The sequence below is a fragment of the Cetorhinus maximus genome, unplaced genomic scaffold (assembly GCF_964194155.1).
Source record: "Cetorhinus maximus unplaced genomic scaffold, sCetMax3.hap1.1 HAP1_SCAFFOLD_807, whole genome shotgun sequence".
NCBI lineage: Eukaryota > Metazoa > Chordata > Chondrichthyes > Lamniformes > Cetorhinidae > Cetorhinus > Cetorhinus maximus.
The window spans coordinates 99,901-118,114 of record NW_027596749.1 but is presented as its reverse complement, the minus strand read 5'-3'; the positions used below and the strand labels follow the sequence as shown (position 1 = coordinate 118,114).

At 43.8% G+C, this 18,214-nt stretch overlaps 1 protein-coding gene across 1 annotated transcript in view; it reads left to right on the top strand.

Moving 5' to 3' along the window:
• The window catches only part of plxnd1 (plexin D1), a gene marked incomplete at its 3' end in the record, with an annotated part of 127,196 nt that overhangs the window by 12,647 nt on the left and 96,335 nt on the right, over positions 1-18,214 (top strand). The window contains exons 4-5 of the mRNA XM_078535998.1: positions 6,648-6,748; positions 11,216-11,348. Of these exons, the coding sequence (XP_078392124.1) occupies positions 6,648-6,748; positions 11,216-11,348 (234 nt within the window). The remainder of the gene's footprint in view (positions 1-6,647; positions 6,749-11,215; positions 11,349-18,214) is intronic.

Sequence of the window (18,214 nt, the reverse complement as noted above, 5' to 3'; positions counted from 1 at the left end):
TAAGCCACCCGAACCCCTCGATTAGATTCCAGTTTGTAACTCACTCCCGGGTATCTGTCATTCTATATATAAACCACCCAAACCCCTCAATTAGATTCTGGTCTGTAACGCACCCCCGAGTTTCTGTCATTCTATATATAAACAACCCCGACTCCCTCAATTTGATTCTAGTCTGTAACTCACTCCTGGGTATCTGTTATTCTAAATATAAACCACTCAAACCCCTCGATTCGATTCCGGTCTGTAACTCACTCCCGGATATCTGTTATCCTATATATAAACCACACCGAACACCTCAATTAGCTTCCAGTCTATAACTCACTCCCGGGTATTTGTTATTCTATATATAAGCCACCCGAACCCCTCGATTAGATTCCAGTCTGTAAGTCACTCCCGGGTATCTGTTATTCTATATATAAACCACCCGAACCCCTTGATTACTTTCCAGTCTGTAACTCACTCCCGGTTATTTGTTATTCTATATATAAGCCACACAAACCCCTCAATTCGATTCTAGTCTGTAACTCACTCCCGGGTATCTGTTATTCTATACATAAAGCACCTGAACCCCTCGATTAGATTCCAGTCTGTAACTCACTCCTGGTTATCTGTTATTCTATATATAAACCACCCCGAACCCCTCGATTAGATTCCAGTCTGTAACTCACTCCTGGTTATCTGTTATTCTATATATAAACCACCCCGAACCCCTTGATTGGATTCAAGTCTGTATCTCACTCCCGGGTATCTGTTATTCTATATATAAACCACCCCGAACCCCTCGATAAGATTCCAGTCTGTAAATCACTCCCGGGTATCTGTTATTCTATATATAAACGACCCAAACCCCTCAATTAGATTACAGTCTGTAACTCACTCCTGGGTTTCTGTTATTCTATATATAAACCATTCCGAGCCACTCGATCAGATTCCGGTCTGTAACTCACTCCCGGGTAATTGTTATTGTATACATAAACCGCCTGAACTCCTCGATTAGATTCCAGTCTGTAACTCACACGCGGTTATCTGTTATTCTATATATAAACCAACCGAACTCCTCAATCAGATTCCGGTCTGTAACTCACTCCTGGGTATCTGTTATTGTATATATAAACCCCCCGAATCCCTCGATCAGATTCCAGTCTGTAACTCACTTCCGGGTATCGGTAATTCTATATATAAACCACCCAAACACCTCGATTAGATTCCAGTCTGTAACTCACGCACGAATATCTATTATTCTATATATAAACCACATGGAACCCCTTGATTAGATTCCAATCTGTAAGTTACTCCCGGGTATCTGTTATTCTATATATAAACCACCCAAACCCCTCGATTAGATTCCAGTTTGTAACTCACTCCTGGGTATCTGTTATTCTATATATAAACCACCCGAACCCCTCGATTAGATTCCAGTTTGTAACTCACTCCCGGGTATCTGTCATTCTATATATAAACCACCCAAACCCCTCAATTAGATTCTGGTCTGTAACGCACCCCCGAGTTTCTGTCATTCTATATATAAACAACCCCGACTCCCTCAATTTGATCCTAGTCTGTAACTTACTCCTGGGTATCTGTTATTCTAAATATAAACCACTCAAACCCCTCGATTCGATTCCGGTCTGTAACTCACTCCCGGATATCTGTTATCCTATATATAAACCACACCGAACACCTCAATTAGCTTCCAGTCTGTAACTCACTCCCGGGAATTTGTTATTCTATATATAAACCACCCGAACCCCTCGATTAGATTCCAGTCTGTAACTCACTCCCGGGTATCTGTTATTCTATATATAAACCACCCGAACCCCTTGATTACATTCCAGTCTGTAACTCACTCCCGGTTATTTGTTATTCTATATATAAGCCACACAAACCCCGCAATTCGATTCTAGTCTGTAACTCACTCCCGGGTATCTGTTATTCTATACATAAAGCACCTGAACCCCTCGATTAGATTCCAGTCTGTAACTCACTCCTGGTTATCTGTTATTCTATATATAAACCACCACGAACCCCTTGATTGGATTCAAGTCTGTATCTCACTCCCAGGTATCTGTTATTCTATATATAAACCACCCCGAACCCCTCGATAACATTCCAGTCTGTAAATCACTCCTGGATATCTGTTATTCTATATATAAACGACCCAAACCCCTCAATTAGATTACAGTCTGTAACTCACTCCTGGGTTTCTGTTATTCTATATATAAACCATTCCGAGCCACTCGATCAGATTCCGGTCTGTAACTCACTCCCGGGTAATTGTTATTGTATACATAAACCGCCTGAACTCCTCGATTAGATTCCAGTCTGTAACTCACACGCGGTTATCTGTTATTCTATATATAAACCAACCGAACTCCTCAATCAGATTCCGGTCTGTAACTCACTCCTGGGTATCTGTTATTCTTTATATAAACACCCCGAATCCCTCGATCAGATTCCAGTCTGTAACTCACTTCCGGGTATCGGTAATTCTATATATAAACCACCCAAACACCTCGATTAGAGTCCAGTCTGTAACTCACGCACGAATATCTATTATTCTATATATAAACCACACGGAACCCCTTGATTAGATTCCAATCTGTAAGTTACTCCCGGGTATCTGTTATTCTATATATAAACCACCCAAACCCCTCGATTAGATTCCAGTTTGTAACTCACTCCTGGGTATCTGTTATTCTATATATAAACCACCCGAACCCCTCGATTAGATTCCAGTTTGTAACTCACTCCCGGGTATCTGTCATTCTATATATAAACCACCCAAACCCCTCAATTAGATTCTGGTCTGTAACGCACCCCCGAGTTTCTGTCATTCTATATATAAACAACCCCGACTCCCTCAATTTGATTCTAGTCTGTAACTTACTCCTGGGTATCTGTTATTCTAAATATAAACCACTCAAACCCCTCGATTCGATTCCGGTCTGTAACTCACTCCCGGATATCTGTTATCCTATATATAAACCACACCGAACACCTCAATTAGCTTCCAGTCTGTAACTCACTCCCGGGAATTTGTTATTCTATATATAAACCACCCGAACCCCTCGATTAGATTCCAGTCTGTAACTCACTCCCGGGTATCTGTTATTCTATATATAAACCACCCGAACCCCTTGATTACATTCCAGTCTGTAACTCACTCCCGGTTATTTGTTATTCTATATATAAGCCACACAAACCCCGCAATTCGATTCTAGTCTGTAACTCACTCCCGGGTATCTGTTATTCTATACATAAAGCACCTGAACCCCTCGATTAGATTCCAGTCTGTAACTCACTCCTGGTTATCTGTTATTCTATATATAAACCACCACGAACCCCTTGATTGGATTCAAGTCTGTATCTCACTCCCAGGTATCTGTTATTCTATATATAAACCACCCCGAACCCCTCGATAACATTCCAGTCTGTAAATCACTCCTGGGTATCTGTTATTCTATATATAAACGACCCAAACCCCTCAATTAGATTACAGTCTGTAACTCACTCCTGGGTTTCTGTTATTCTATATATAAACCATTCCGAGCCACTCGATCAGATTCCGGTCTGTAACTCACTCCCGGGTAATTGTTATTGTATACATAAACCGCCTGAACTCCTCGATTAGATTCCAGTCTGTAACTCACACGCGGTTATCTGTTATTCTATATATAAACCAACCGAACTCCTCAATCAGATTCCGGTCTGTAACTCACTCCTGGGTATCTGTTATTGTATATATAAACCCCCCGAATCCCTCGATCAGATTCCAGTCTGTAACTCACTTCCGGGTATCGGTAATTCTATATATAAACCACCCAAACACCTCGATTAGATTCCAGTCTGTAACTCACTCCCAGGTAGCTGTTATTCTATATATAAACCACCCCGAACCCCTCGATTAGATTCCAGTCTGTAAATCACTCTCGGGTAACTCTCGTTCTATATATAAACCATCCGAACCCCTCGATTAAATTCCGGTCTATAACTTACTCCTGGGTATCTGTTATGCTTTATATAAACCACCCGAACCCCTTGATTAGATTCCAGTCTGTAACTCACTCCCAGGTATCTGTCATTCTATAAATAAACCACCCAAACACCTCAATTAGATTCTGGTCTGTAACTCACTCCCGGGTATCCGTTATTCGATAAATAAACCACCCCGAACCCCTCCAGTAGATTCCGGTCTGTAACTCACTCCCGGGTATCTGTTATTCAATATATAAACCGCCCCGAACCCCTCGATTAGATTCCAGTCTGTAACTCACTCCCGGGTATCTATTATTCTATATATAAACCAACCAAACCCCTCGTTTAGATTTCGGTCTATAACTTACTCCTGGGTATATGTTATTCTATATATAAACCCCCTGAATCCCTCGATTAGATTCCAGCCTGTAACTCACTCCCGGGTATGTTATTCTATATGTAAATCCCCTGAATCCATCGATTAGATTCCAGTCTGTAACTCACTCCCGGATATCTGTTATCCTATATATAAACCACACCGAACACCTCAATTAGATTCCAGTCTGTAACTCACTCCAGGGTATCTGTTATTCTATATATAAACCACCCAAACCCCTCGATTAGATTCCAGTCTATAACTCACTCCCGGGTATCTGTTATTCTATATATAAACCATCACGAACCCCTCGATTAGATTCCAGTCTATAACTCACTCCCGGGTATCTGTTATTCTATATATAAACCACCCTGAACCCCTCGATTAGATTCCAGTCCGTAACTCACTCCCGACTATCTGCTATTCTATATATCAACCACACGGAACCCCTTGATTAGAGTCCAGTCTGTAACTCACGCACGAATATCTATTATTCTATATATAAACCACACGGAACCCCTTGATTAGATTCCAATCTGTAAGTTACTCCCGGGTATCTGTTATTCTATATATAAACCACCCGAACCCCTCGATTAGATTCCAGTTTGTAACTCACTCCCGGGTATCTGTTATTCTAAATATAAACCACTCAAACCCCTCGATTCGATTCCAGTCTGTAACTCACTCCCGGATATCTGTTATCCTATATATAAACCACACCGAACACCTCAATTAGCTTCCAGTCTATAACTCACTCCCGGGTATTTGTTATTCTATATATAAACCACCCGAACCCCTCGATTAGATTCCAGTCTGTAACTCACTCCCGGGTATCTGTTATTCTATATATAAACCACCCGAACCCCTTGATTACATTCCAGTCTGTAACTCACTCCCGTTTATTTGTTATTCTATATATAAGCCACACAAACCCCTCAATTCGATTCTAGTCTGTAACTCACTCCCGGGTATCTGTTATTCTATACATAAAGCACCTGAACCCCTCGATTAGATTCCAGTCTGTAACTCACTCCTGTTTATCTGTTATTCTATATGTAAACCACCCCGAACCCCTTGATTGGATTCAAGTCTGTATCTCACTCCCGGGTATCTGTTATTATATATATAAACCACCCCGAACCTCTTGATTGGATTCAAGTCTTTATCTCACTCCCGAATATCTGTTATTCTATATATAAACCACCACAAACCCCTCGTTTGTATTCCAGTATGTAACTCACACCCGAATATCTGTTATTCTATATAGAAACCACCCGAACCCCTCGATTAGATTCCAGTCTGTAACTCACTCCCAGGTATCTGTTATTCTATATATAAACCACCCGAACCCCTCGATTAGATTCCAGTCTGTAACTCACTTCCAGGTATCTGTTATTCTATATATAAACCACCCCGAGCCACTCGATCAGATTCCGGTCTGTAACTCACTCCCGGGTATTTGTTATTCTATATATAAACCACCCGAACCCCTCGATTAGATTCCGGTCTATTACTCACTCCCGGGTATCTGTTATTCTATATATAAACCACCCGAACCCCTTGATTACATTCCAGTCTGTAACTCACTCCCGGTTATTTGTTATTCTATATATAAGCCACACAAACCCCTCAATTCGATTCTAGTCTGTAACTCACTCCCGGGTATCTGTTATTCTATATATAAACTACCCGAACCCCTCGATTAGATTCCAGTCTGTAACTCACTCCCGAGTATCTGTTATTCTATATATAAACCACCCCGAACCGCTCGATTAGATTCCAGTCTGTAACTCACTCCCGGGTATCTGTTATTCTATATATAAACCACCCGAACCCCCGATGAAATTCCAGTCTGTAACTCACTCCTGTGTATCTGTTATTCTATATATGAACCACCCGAACCCCTCGATTAGATTCCATTCTGTAACTCACTCCCGGATACCTGTTATTCTATATATAAACCACCCGAACCTTTCGATTAGATTCCGGTGTCTATCTCACTCCCGGGTACCTGTTATTCTATATATAAACCACCCGAACCTTTCGATTAGATTCCGGTGTCTATCTCACTTCTGCCATTTGATGAAAGGCCTGCAGGGTTTTTAGTCTCCTGTTTTTACTCTGCTTTCCCCTGCATTGTGCTCATACCGTCGCTCGCTGCACTTGTCTGTCCACTCTCTGATTTTCCTAATAGGATCTCCTGGCCATTGAGTGATTGGTGATCCTGTCCACAGGGGCCCTCCCATTGGTCATCTCAGCAGCTAAGCCTTCAATCTCAATTTGTTGCATTTTACAGGTTAGCCGAGTGAAAGTTGCCACCTGTGACCAGTACCAGTCCTGTCAGGAGTGTCTCAGTGCAGACGATGCCCACTGTGGATGGTGCACCTTGGAGAGCAGGTAGGGAGCCAATCAAGATGTTCACAACAAAACTGGGTCAGCCTCTCGAGCCTTGTTCAATGAGGTGATGGCTGATCAATACCTCAGGTGCTTTTGTCCACCCTGCTCCATGTCCCTGAAACTCCTAACTCAACAAAAATCTCAGTCTCAGTTCTGAAATTTTCAGTTGTCCCTCAATATCCACAGCCTTCAGGGGGAGAGGCTTTTTCCTCTCCCCAATTTCCTCTCCCCTTTTTATGAAGAAGTGTTTGTTGACATCACCCCCGAACAGCCAGGCTGTATTTTTAACATGATATCCCCTTGTGCTGGACATTCCCACCAGGGGCAATCATTTCATTCCTTAATCATCCTGATCAATTTGACCATCCCTTCATCTTCTGTACTGAATAGAATACAATGCTTGGGCGGAATTAGACGGCAGCGGGGTTTTACAGTCCTGCCGATGTCAATGGGGTTTATAATGGCTCGCCGCATTTTACGGCCCCTCCCCCACTGCGACGGGGCCATAAAATTCCAGCCCTAGTCTCTGCACCGGTCCTCATGATTTAACCCTTTAAGCCCCAGAATTTGGCCCAAAGAGCTGGTGACTTGCGGGACAATGAGCTTTATTTTTAATTCATTTACAGGATGTGGGTGACACTGGCTGGGCCAATATTTATTGCCCAAACCTAATTGCCCTTGAGAAGGTGGTGGTGAGTTGCCTTCTTGAACTGCTGCAGTCTATGTGGTGTAGGTACACCCACAGTGCTGTTAGGGAGGGAGTTCCAAGACTTTGACCCAGCGACAGTGAAGGAACGGCGATATATTTCCAAGTCAGAATGGCAGTGACTTGGAGGTGAACTTCCAGGTGGTGGTGTTCCCATCTATCTGCTGCCCTTGTCCTTCTAGATGGTAGTGGTTGTGGGTTTGGAAGATGCTATCGAAGGAGCCTTGGTGAATTCCTGCAGTGCATCTTGTAGATGGTACACACTGCTGCTACTGTACATCGGTGGTGGAGGGAGTGAATGTTTGTGGATGTGGTGACAGTCAAGTGGGCTGCTTTGTCCTGGATGGTGTCAAGCTTCTTGAGTGTTGTTGTAGCTGCACTCATCCAGGCAAGTGGGGAGCATTCCAGCACACTCCTGACTTGTAGATGGTGGACAGGCTTTGGGGAACCAGGAAGTGAGTCACTCGCCACAGATCATGTGTTTGGAAGGTGCAGTTGAAGGAATCTTGGTGACTTGCTTCAGTGCATCTTATATACGGTACGCATTGTGCGTCAGTGGTGGAGAGACTGGTTTCTGGTCAATGGTAACCCCCAGGATGTTTAAAGTGGGGGATTCAGTGATGGTAATACCATTGAATGTCAAGGGGCAATGGTTGGATTTTCTCTTGATGGAGATGGTCATTGCCTGACGCTTGTGTGGCGCGAATGTTACTTGCCACTTATCAGCCCAAGCCTGGATATTGTCCAGGTCTTGCTGCATTTGGGCACGGACTGCTTCAGTATCTGAGGAGTCGCAAGTGGAACTGAACAGTGTGAAATCATCACCGAACGTTCCCAGCTGGTGGACTGCTGGAACGCTGGGCCTGGCACAGAGTGAAAATGAATGCCCAGAAAAGCCATTCAGCCCCCAGTCTCAATGCGTGGGGACATTGTGTCACAGCAAGGGAGGGATTGTTAGAGGCCCAGTCATTCACAGACCATAGCCCCTCAGCCCCACCCCCGCCTCACTGCCTGACTGGGTCACCTCTATCTTGTGGAATTGGCAGAAATCTTCAGTTCTTCTCCATCATGTGTTCTCAGGCAATGCAGAGGGAGGAAGGATATTGGAGAAACCGCAAGGAAGGAAATATTGCTGAAAGACATTGAAAATGCCACAAACAGTCTGACTCAAATGATAACATATTTATAACCCGGGGTAAAGACATGCACCAGTCATGTGAATACAGTGTATCAAAGGTTTCACATCCCCATTCCCTGTCAGATTTAACTGTCACACTTCATCATCTCCCCCCTCCCCAGCTGCTGTGAGAATAATTATGTGGGATCTACAGCACAGAAACAGGCCATTCAGCCCAACCAGTCCATGCCAGTGCTTATGCTCCACTCGAGACTCCTCCCATCTTTCCTCAGCTGAACCCAACATCATAACTCTCTACTCCCTTCTCCCTCATATGCTTGTGTAGCTTTCCCTTAAATACATCAAAACTATTCACTTCAACCACATTCTCACCACTCTCTAGCTAAAGAAGTTTCTGCTGAATTCCCAATTGGATTTCTTGGTGACTATCTTATATTGACAGCCTCTAGTTACCCTCTTCCACACAAGAGGAGACATTCTCTGTCTATCCACTCTATCAAAATCTTTGGTCACCCCCTTCACCTTTTTTCAGGAGTAAAGATACCCAGCCTGTCCATCCCTTCCTGCTATGTCTCTCCACACATTTCTGATATCATCCTTGTAAAGCCATCCTCGCTAGTGCCTCTAAATCCTTCTTTTTAATATGGTGACCAGAAATCCACTCAGCACTCTGTGTGGACTAACCAAGGTTCAATACCGGTCCGAATAACTTCCTTATTTTTCAACTCTGTCCCTCGAGGAATACAACCTAGGGCTTGATTTGTGTTTTTTTTATGATCTCACTAACCTGTGAAGCAACTGTTAGTGATTAGGTGTATTTGTTCCCCGAGATCCCTTTGATCCTCTACCCCACCCAGACTCACATCTTCCAAGTAATAAGTGACCTCCCTGTTCTTCCGCCCATTCTGAAAGTTTATTAATGTCCTCCTGTAATTTGTTACTATTCTCCTCAGTATTGACTATCTCCCCAATTTGGTGTCATCCACAAATTTAGAAATTGTAGTTTTGACTCTAAAGTCGAAATTGTGATGTGGGTCGTGGACAACTGTGGTCTCAGCACTGATCCATGTGGAACACCACATCCCACCTTCTGTCACTCTGAATAGCAACCCTTCACTCTCTCTCTCTGTTTTCTGTCTTGAAACAGCTAGCAATCCATTCTGTCACTTGTCCCCTAACTCCACATTCATTAATCTATTCTGGGGCATCTTATCGAAGGCCTTTTGAAAATATAGATAAATTACATCTACTACATTACCAGTGTCTACTCTCTCTCTCTCTGTTGGCCTTTCAAAAACTCAATAAGGTTGGTCAAGCACGATTTTCCCTTTGGAAATCCATGCTGACTATTCATTATTCTATTTTTCATTTCCAGATGTTCTTCTATTCTCTCCTTTAGTAGGGATTCCATTACTTTTCCTACAACTCGTGTTAGGCGGACTGGTCTATAATTTCATGGACATGATCTGACAGTTTTCTTAAATAGAGGAATTACATTAACTATCCACCAGCCCTCTGGCACTACACCATTTTCTAATGCATTCATTAATATGTGTCGTAATCCCTCTGCTGTCACTTCCCTAGATTTGTCTAAAATATGTGGATGCAATCGATCTGTGCCAGAGGTTTTATCCTCTTTGAGTTTGTTCCGTTTATTCAATACATTCCTTTTTTTACTTTAAATGCACCTACCTCATGTGAGCTATTCCCCTGGTAAACGCTGTTCTGATTTAAAGGACACTGCTCCTCAGCTGAACCCACAGTCCAAAATCATCACCTCAGAAACTCCGAAGGTGCTTGGGATAAGGTGGGAATCAAATGGGTGGGGTCACATCTAGTCCAGCTTCAAACTGAATGGTGCCAAATGTAAACCGGCTCCAGATGGGAACACCACCACCTGGAAGATACCCTCCCAGTCACTCACCATCCTGACTTGGAAATATATCACCGTTCCTTCACTGTCGCTGGGTCAGAATCCTGGAACTCCCTCTCTAACAGCACTGTGGGTGTACCTACAGCACATGGACTGCAACGGTTCAAGAAGGCAGCTCACTACCACCTTCTCAAAGGCAATTAGGGATGGGAAATAAATGCTGGTCTAGCCAGTGACGCCCACATCCCATGAAAGAATAAAAAAAACCTGACACACTAACCCTAATGCAAAACAATGCATTCTGTCAAATGAGCAGTGTTCATAGTGTGCATACTGTGTGGATGCTCTGTATGTGTTACTGTAACTGGGTATAGTGTGTGAATGCTCTGTATGTATTACTGTAACTGGGTATAGTGTGTGAATGCTCTGTATGTGTTACTGTAACTGGGTATAGTGTGTAAATGCTCTGTATGTGTTACTATAACTGGGTATAGTGTGTGAATGCTCTGTATGTGTTGCTGTAACTGGGTATAGTGTGTGAATGCTCTGTATGTGTTACTCTGACCGGGTATAGTGTGTGAATGCTCTGTCTGTGTTGCTGTAACTGTGTATAGTGTGTGAATAGTCTGTAAGTGTTGCTGTAACTGTGTGCATTTTGTGGAGCCTCTGCACGTCATACTTGAACTGGGTTTAGTGTCTTGATTCTGAGTGTGTGCTTGACTCTCACACTGTGCTCACTTTCTCTCTCAGGTGTTCTCTGCAGCAGGACTGTGGTAATTCCACAGAGCCCATGTTCTGGACCACATTCAGCTCTGGAAAACAACTGTGTCCAAGTATGAGTATCGTACCATCGGAAATCCCCATTGCCAGTGAGCCACAACCGGTACTGTATCAACTCCAGGAGCTGCTTCCTCCCTGTCCGCTTCTGAGCTGCAACAGCTCTCCTGATTTCACCATCAGCAATTCAGTGTTTTTAAATTTCTGAGGAAATTCAGTCGCAATATTGACAATAAATTTAAAGGCAGTGGTGAATGTGGTTAGTGATAATCCTGACCAATAGTGAACGTGATCAGGAATAAACCTGACCAATAGTGAACGTGGGCAGGAATAATCCTGACCAACAGTGAACATGATCAGGAATAAAAACAAAAACAGAATTACCTGGAAAAACTCAGCAGGTCTGGCAGCATCGGTGGAGAAGAAAAGAGTTGACGTTTCGAGTCCTCATGACCCTTCGGCAGAACTGAGTAAAGTTAGGGGAGGGGTGAAATATAAGCTGGTTTAAGGTTGGGGGGCGGGGGTGGGGTGGGGGGAGAGAAGTTGGGGGGAGGGGTGGTTGTAGGGACAAGCAAGCAGTGATAGGAGCAGATAATCAAAAGATGTCACAGACAAAAGGAACAAAGAGGTGTTAAAGGTGGTGATATTATCTAAGAAAATGTGCTAATTAAGAATGGATGGCAGGACACTCAAGGTACAGCTCTAGTGGGGGTGGGGTGGAAAGACTGACAACAGGGTATTACAGTTATAGATTTAAAAATAATGGAAATAGGTGGGAAAAGAAAAATCTATATAAATTATTGGAAAAAACAAAAGGGAGGGGGAAGAAACGGGAAGGGGGTGGGGATGGGGGAGGGAGTTTAAGATCTAAAGTTGTTGAATTCAATATTCAGCCCGGAAGGCTGTAAAGTGCCTAGTCGGAAGATGAGGTGCTGTTCCTCCAGTTTGCGTTGGGCTTCACTGGAACAATGCAGCAAGCCAAGGATAGACATGTGGACAAGAGAGCAGGGTGGAGTGTTAAAATGGCAAGCGACAGGGAGGTTTGGGTCTTTCTTGCGGACAGACCGCAGGTGTTCTGCAAAACGGTCGCCCAGTTTGCGTTTGGTCTCTCCAATGTAGAGGAGACCGCATTGGGAGCAACGAATGCAGTAGACTAAGTTAGGGGAAATGCAAGTAAAATGCTGCTTCACTTGAAAGGAGTGTTTGGGCCCTTGGACGGTGAGGAGAGAGGAAGTGAAGGGGCAGGTGTTGCATCTTCTGCGTGGGCATGGGGAGGTGCCATAGGTGGGGGTTGAGGAGTAGCAGGTGATGGAAGAGTGGACCAGGGTGTCCCAGAGTGAACGATCCCTACGGAATGCCGCCGGGGGGGTGAAGGGAAGATGTGTTTGGTGGTGGCATCATGCTGGAGTTGGCAGAAATGGCGGAGGATGATCCTTTGAATGCGGAGGCTGGTTGGGTGATAAGTGAGAACAAGGGGGACCCTATCAAGTTTCTGGGAGGGAGGAGAAGGCGTGAGGGCGGATGCGTGGGAGATGGGCCGGACACAGTTGAAGGCCCTGTCAACGACTGTGGGTGGAAAACCTCGGTTAAGGAAGAAGGAGGACATGTCAGAGGAACTGTTTTTGAAGGCAGCATCATCAGAACAGATGCGATGGAGGCGAAGGAACTGAGAGAATGGGATGGAGTCCTTACAGGAAGCGGGGTGTGAGGAGCTGTAGTCGAGGTAGCTGTGGGAGTCGGTAGGCTTGTAATGGATATTGGTGGACAGTCTATCATCAGAAATTGAGACAGAGAGGTCAAGGAAGGAAAGGGAAGTGTCAGAGATGGACCATGTGAAAATGATGGAAGGGTGGAGATTGGAAGCAAAATTAATAAGTTTTTCCAGGTCCCGACAAGAGCATGAAGCCGCACCGAAGTAATCATCGATGTACCGGAGAAACAGTTGTGGGAGGGGGCCGGAGTAGGACTGGAACAAGGAATGTTCCACATGCCCCATAAAGAGACAGGCATAGCTGGGGCCCATGCGGGTACCCATAGCCACATCTTTTATTTGGAGGAAGTGAGAGGAGTTAAAGGAGAAATTGTTCAGTGTGAGAACAAGTTCAGCCAGATGGAGGAGAGTAGTGGTGGATGGGGATTGTTCGGGCCTCTGTTCAAGGAAGAAGCTAAGGGCCCTCAGACCATCCTGGTGGGGGATGGAGGTGTAGAGGGATTGGACATCCATGGTGAAGAGGAAGCGGTTGGGGCCAGGGAACTGGAAATTGTTGATGTGACGTAAGGTGTCAGAGGAATCACGGATGTAGGTGGGAAGGGACTGGACAAGGGGAGAGAGAAGGGAGTCAAGATAACGAGAAATGAGTTCCGTGAGGCAGGAACAGGCTGACACGATCGGTCTGCCAGGACAGTTCTGTTTGTGGATTTTGGGTAGGAGGTAGAAGCTGGCCGTCCGAGGTTGGGCGACTATCAGGTTGGAAGCTGTGAGAGGAAGATCTCCAGAGGAGATGAGGTCAGTGACAGTCCTGGAAACAATGGCTTGATGTTCAGTGGTGGGGTCATAGTCCAGGGGCCAATGGTGCCAGACCTGCTGAGTTTTTCCAGGTAATTCTGTTTTTGTTTTGGATTTCCAACATCCGCAGTAGCTTTTTGTTTTTATGATCAGGAATAATCCTGACCAAAAGTGAACGTGGGCAGGAGTATTCCTGGACAATAATAATTGTGGAGAATAGTAAATGTGGGAATATTAATTGGAATGGTAGCAGAGTGGTTATGTTACTAGGCTAGTATTCCAGAGCCTGGAGCAATGAGTTCAAAACCCACCACAGCAACTGGTGGAGTTTAAATTAAATTAATTAAGTAAGTCTAGATTAAAAAGCTAGTCTTGATAATGGTGGCCATGAAACAATCAGATTGTTGTAAAAAACCCTGGTTCACTAATGTCCTTTAGGGAAAGGAATCTATCATCCTTACCTGGCCTAGCCTACGTGTGACTCCAGACATACAGTGATGTGGTTGACTCTTAAATACCCTCTGAAAAGGCCGAGGAAACCACTCAGTTGTATCAAACCGCTTCTGAAAAGTCCAAAAGGAATAAAACCAGATGAACCACCTGATATCAATCTAGGCATTGAAAACCATAAAGGGAAATCCAGCAGATCCCAGAAAATTCCTCCTTGCCAGCACCTGGGGGCTAGTGCCAGCACCTGGGGGCAGCTGTCTCACAGGCTAGTCAAGCAACAGCCTGACATAGTCATCCTCACGGAATCATACCTTACAGATAATGTCCCAGACACCACCATCACCATCCCTGGATATGTCCTGTCCCACCAGCACGACCAGCAGAGGTGGCGGTACAGTGGTATACAGTGGCTGTATATAATGCAATACAGTAGTATACAGTGTCTATATACAGTGGCTGTATACAGTGGTATAGAGTGACTATATACAGTTGCTATATACAGTGATATACAGTAGCTATATACAATGGCTGTATACTGTGGTATACAGTGACCATATACAGTTGTATACAATGGATACATTCCATGGATACATACAGTGGTAGACAGTGGCTATGTACAGTGGTATACAGTGGCTGTATACAGTGCTATACAGTAGTATACAGTGGCTATATACAGTGGCTGTATACAGTGGCCATATACAGTGGTATACAGTGGCTGTATATAATGCAATACAGTAGTATACAGTGTCTATATACAGTGGCTGTATACAGTGGTATAGAGTGACTATATACAGTTGCTATATACAGTGATATACAGTAGCTATATACAATGGCTGTATACTGTGGTATACAGTGACCATATACAGTTGTATACAATGGATACATTCCATGGATACATACAGTGGTAGACAGTGGCTATGTACAGTGGTATACAGTGGCTGTATACAGTGCTATACAGTAGTATACAGTGGCTATATACAGTGGCTGTATACAGTGGCCATATACAGTGGTATACAGTGGCTGTATATAATGCAATACAGTAGTATACAGTGTCTATATACAGTGGCTGTATACAGTGGTATAGAGTGACTATATACAGTTGCTATATACAGTGATATACAGTAGCTATATACAAGGGCTGTATACTGTGGTATACAGTGACCATATACAGTTGTATACAATGGATACATTCCGTGGATACATACAGTGGTAGACAGTGGCTATGTACAGTGGTATACAGTGGCTGTATACAATGCTATACAGTAGTATACAGTGGCTATATACAGTGGCTGTATACAGTGGCTGTATACAGTGGCTATATACAGTGGTATACCGTGGCTGTATACAATGCTATGCAGTGGCATACAGTGGCTACATACATTGGCTATATACAGTGGTATACAGTGGCTATATACAGTGGCTGTATACAGTGGCTGTATAGTCAGCTCCTGACTTCAGGAATGTGACAATCATAACTATCTTCAAGGAGGGGGTAAATCACGTTGTGGAAACTAGCGAGATATTTCCCCACATTTGTCTACAGCAAAGCACATCCTAACACACGTTTCCAGAATTGTCTATTTCTATGGCTGTGGAAATCCTCCCAGAGACACAGTGTGGCTTTAGACCTTCCAGAGGAACCTCTGACAGGGTCTTTATTGCCAAACAAATGTCAAGAGCAACACAAGGAACTCTTCATTACATTCATCAATCTGGTCAAAGCAATCGACTCAGTAAATCCAGAGCCTCTGTGGATTGTGCTCCAGAGATTTGGATCTCCAAGAAACTTCATCCCAATCCTGCAATTGCTTCATGAGGATATGACTGTAACTGTCTTGAGTGGGAGATCTGAAACAGGTGCCTTCAAAATCTGGGCCAGTGTTAAGCAGGGCTGTGTGATAGCCCCGAAACAATCTAACCTACCTGACAGCAGCCATTCACCTCATCAAAGATCAACTGCCCTCTGGTGTTAGTATTAAATTCTGTCTAGATGGAAAACTCTAACTTCAGTCACCTCTGTGCCAAAACTAAACGGACCATCATAGACCTAGATGATTCACAGTTTGTGAATGACTACAGCGTCGTTGCCCACTCTGCGCTAAATTTGCAAGCCACTCTCGATCTCTTCAATTCTGAATACACGAAACTCAGCCTGTCCTTGAATGTTGCCAAAACAAAACTTATTTATCAACCCACACCTGGCCAGTCAAATATTCCACCTCCTAAATTTGTTGAAGAAGGGACTCTGGATATTGAGCACTTCTGATACCTTGGCAGCCACACCTCTGAAAAGACCACCGTTGATGAGGAGATTCAACACTGGATTCGCTGTGTCAGTTCAGCCTTCAACAAACCATAGCAGTGAGTGTTGGTCAACAAAATGCCCACAAGTCAACAAAGTCCGAGTGTACAGAGCAGCTGTCGTCATCACACTCCTGTACTGCAGTGAGACCTGGGCTGTGTATTAGTGACACGCGAGAGTGCTAGAGAAATTCCTTCATCAATGCCTCCACCACATCCTCTGGATTCAATGGGAGGACCTCAAACAAACGCTAGTGTCCTTCTTGAAGCCAGCTCCACAAGCATTCAGGCAAAACTCCTGCAAAATCTACTTCGATGGACTGGACACTGTGTCTGGATGGTCAAAAACCATCCTTCACACCAGGTGTAACATCCCAGAAATAGCTGTAAATCAGGAAATGGGAGGGAGGAACTCTGGAAAGTTACAGTCACCAGGGAGGTGGTATTGAGCAAATTGTTGGGGCTGCGGGCTGACAAATCCTCAGGTCTGGATGGCCTTCATCCTAAGGTCTTGAAAGAAGTAGCTAGTGAGATAGTCGATGCACTGGTTTTAATTTTCCAAAATTTACTAAATTCGGGGGAAGTTCCATTAGATTGGAAGATAGCAAATATAACTCCTTTATTCAAAAAGAGAGGGAGACAGAAAGCAGGAAACTATAGACCAGTTAGCTAAAATCTGTAATAGGGAAAATGTTAGAAGCTATTATTAAAGCTGTTTTAGCAGGGCACTTGGAAAAGTTCAAGGCAATCAGGCAGAGTCAACATGGTTTTGTGAAAGGGAAATCATGTTTAACCAATTTATTGGAGTTCTTTGAAGGAGTCACATGTACTGTGGATAAGGGGGAACCGGTGGATGTACTGTACTTAGATTTACAGAAGGCATTTGATAAAGTGCCACGTCAAAAGTTATTGCAGAAAGTAAAAGCTCATGGTGTAGGGGATAACATATTGACACGGATAGAAGATTGGTTAGCTAACAGGAAGCAGAGAGTTGGCATAAATGGGTCTTTTTCTGGTTAGCAGGATGTGATGTGTGGTGTGCCACAGGGATCAGTGCTGGGGCCTCAACTTTTTACAATTTATATAAATAACTCGGATGAAGGAATGGTTGCTAAGTTTGCTGATGCCACAAAGATAGGTAGGAAATAAATTGTGAAGAGGACATAAAGAGGCTACAAACAGATATAGGTAGGTTAAGTAAGTGGGCAAAGATATGGCAAATGGCGTATAATGTGAGCAAATCGTCCATTTTGGCAGGAAGAATAAAAAAGAAGCTTATTATTTAAATGGTAAGATATTGCAGGGTTCTGAGGTGCAGAAGGATCTGGGTGCCCGAGTGCATGAATCACAAAAGGTTAGTGTGCAGGTACAGCAAGTAATTAGAAAAGCTAATAGAATTTTATCATTCATTGTGAGGGGAATTGATTACAAAAGTAGAGGTTATGCTTCAGTTATATTCAGTTAGTGAGACCACATCTGGAGTATTGTGCAGAGTACTAGTCTCTTTATTTAAGGAAAGATGTAAAAGCATTAGAAGCAGTTCAGAGAAGGTTTGTAAGACTAATACCAGGAATGGGCAGGTTGTATTATGAGGAAAGGCTGGACAGGTTAGACTTGTATCCACTGGTGTTTAGAAGAGTAAGAGGCGACTTGATTGAAACCTTTAAGACCCTGAGGGGTCTTGACAGGGTGGATGTGGAGAGAATGTTTCCTCT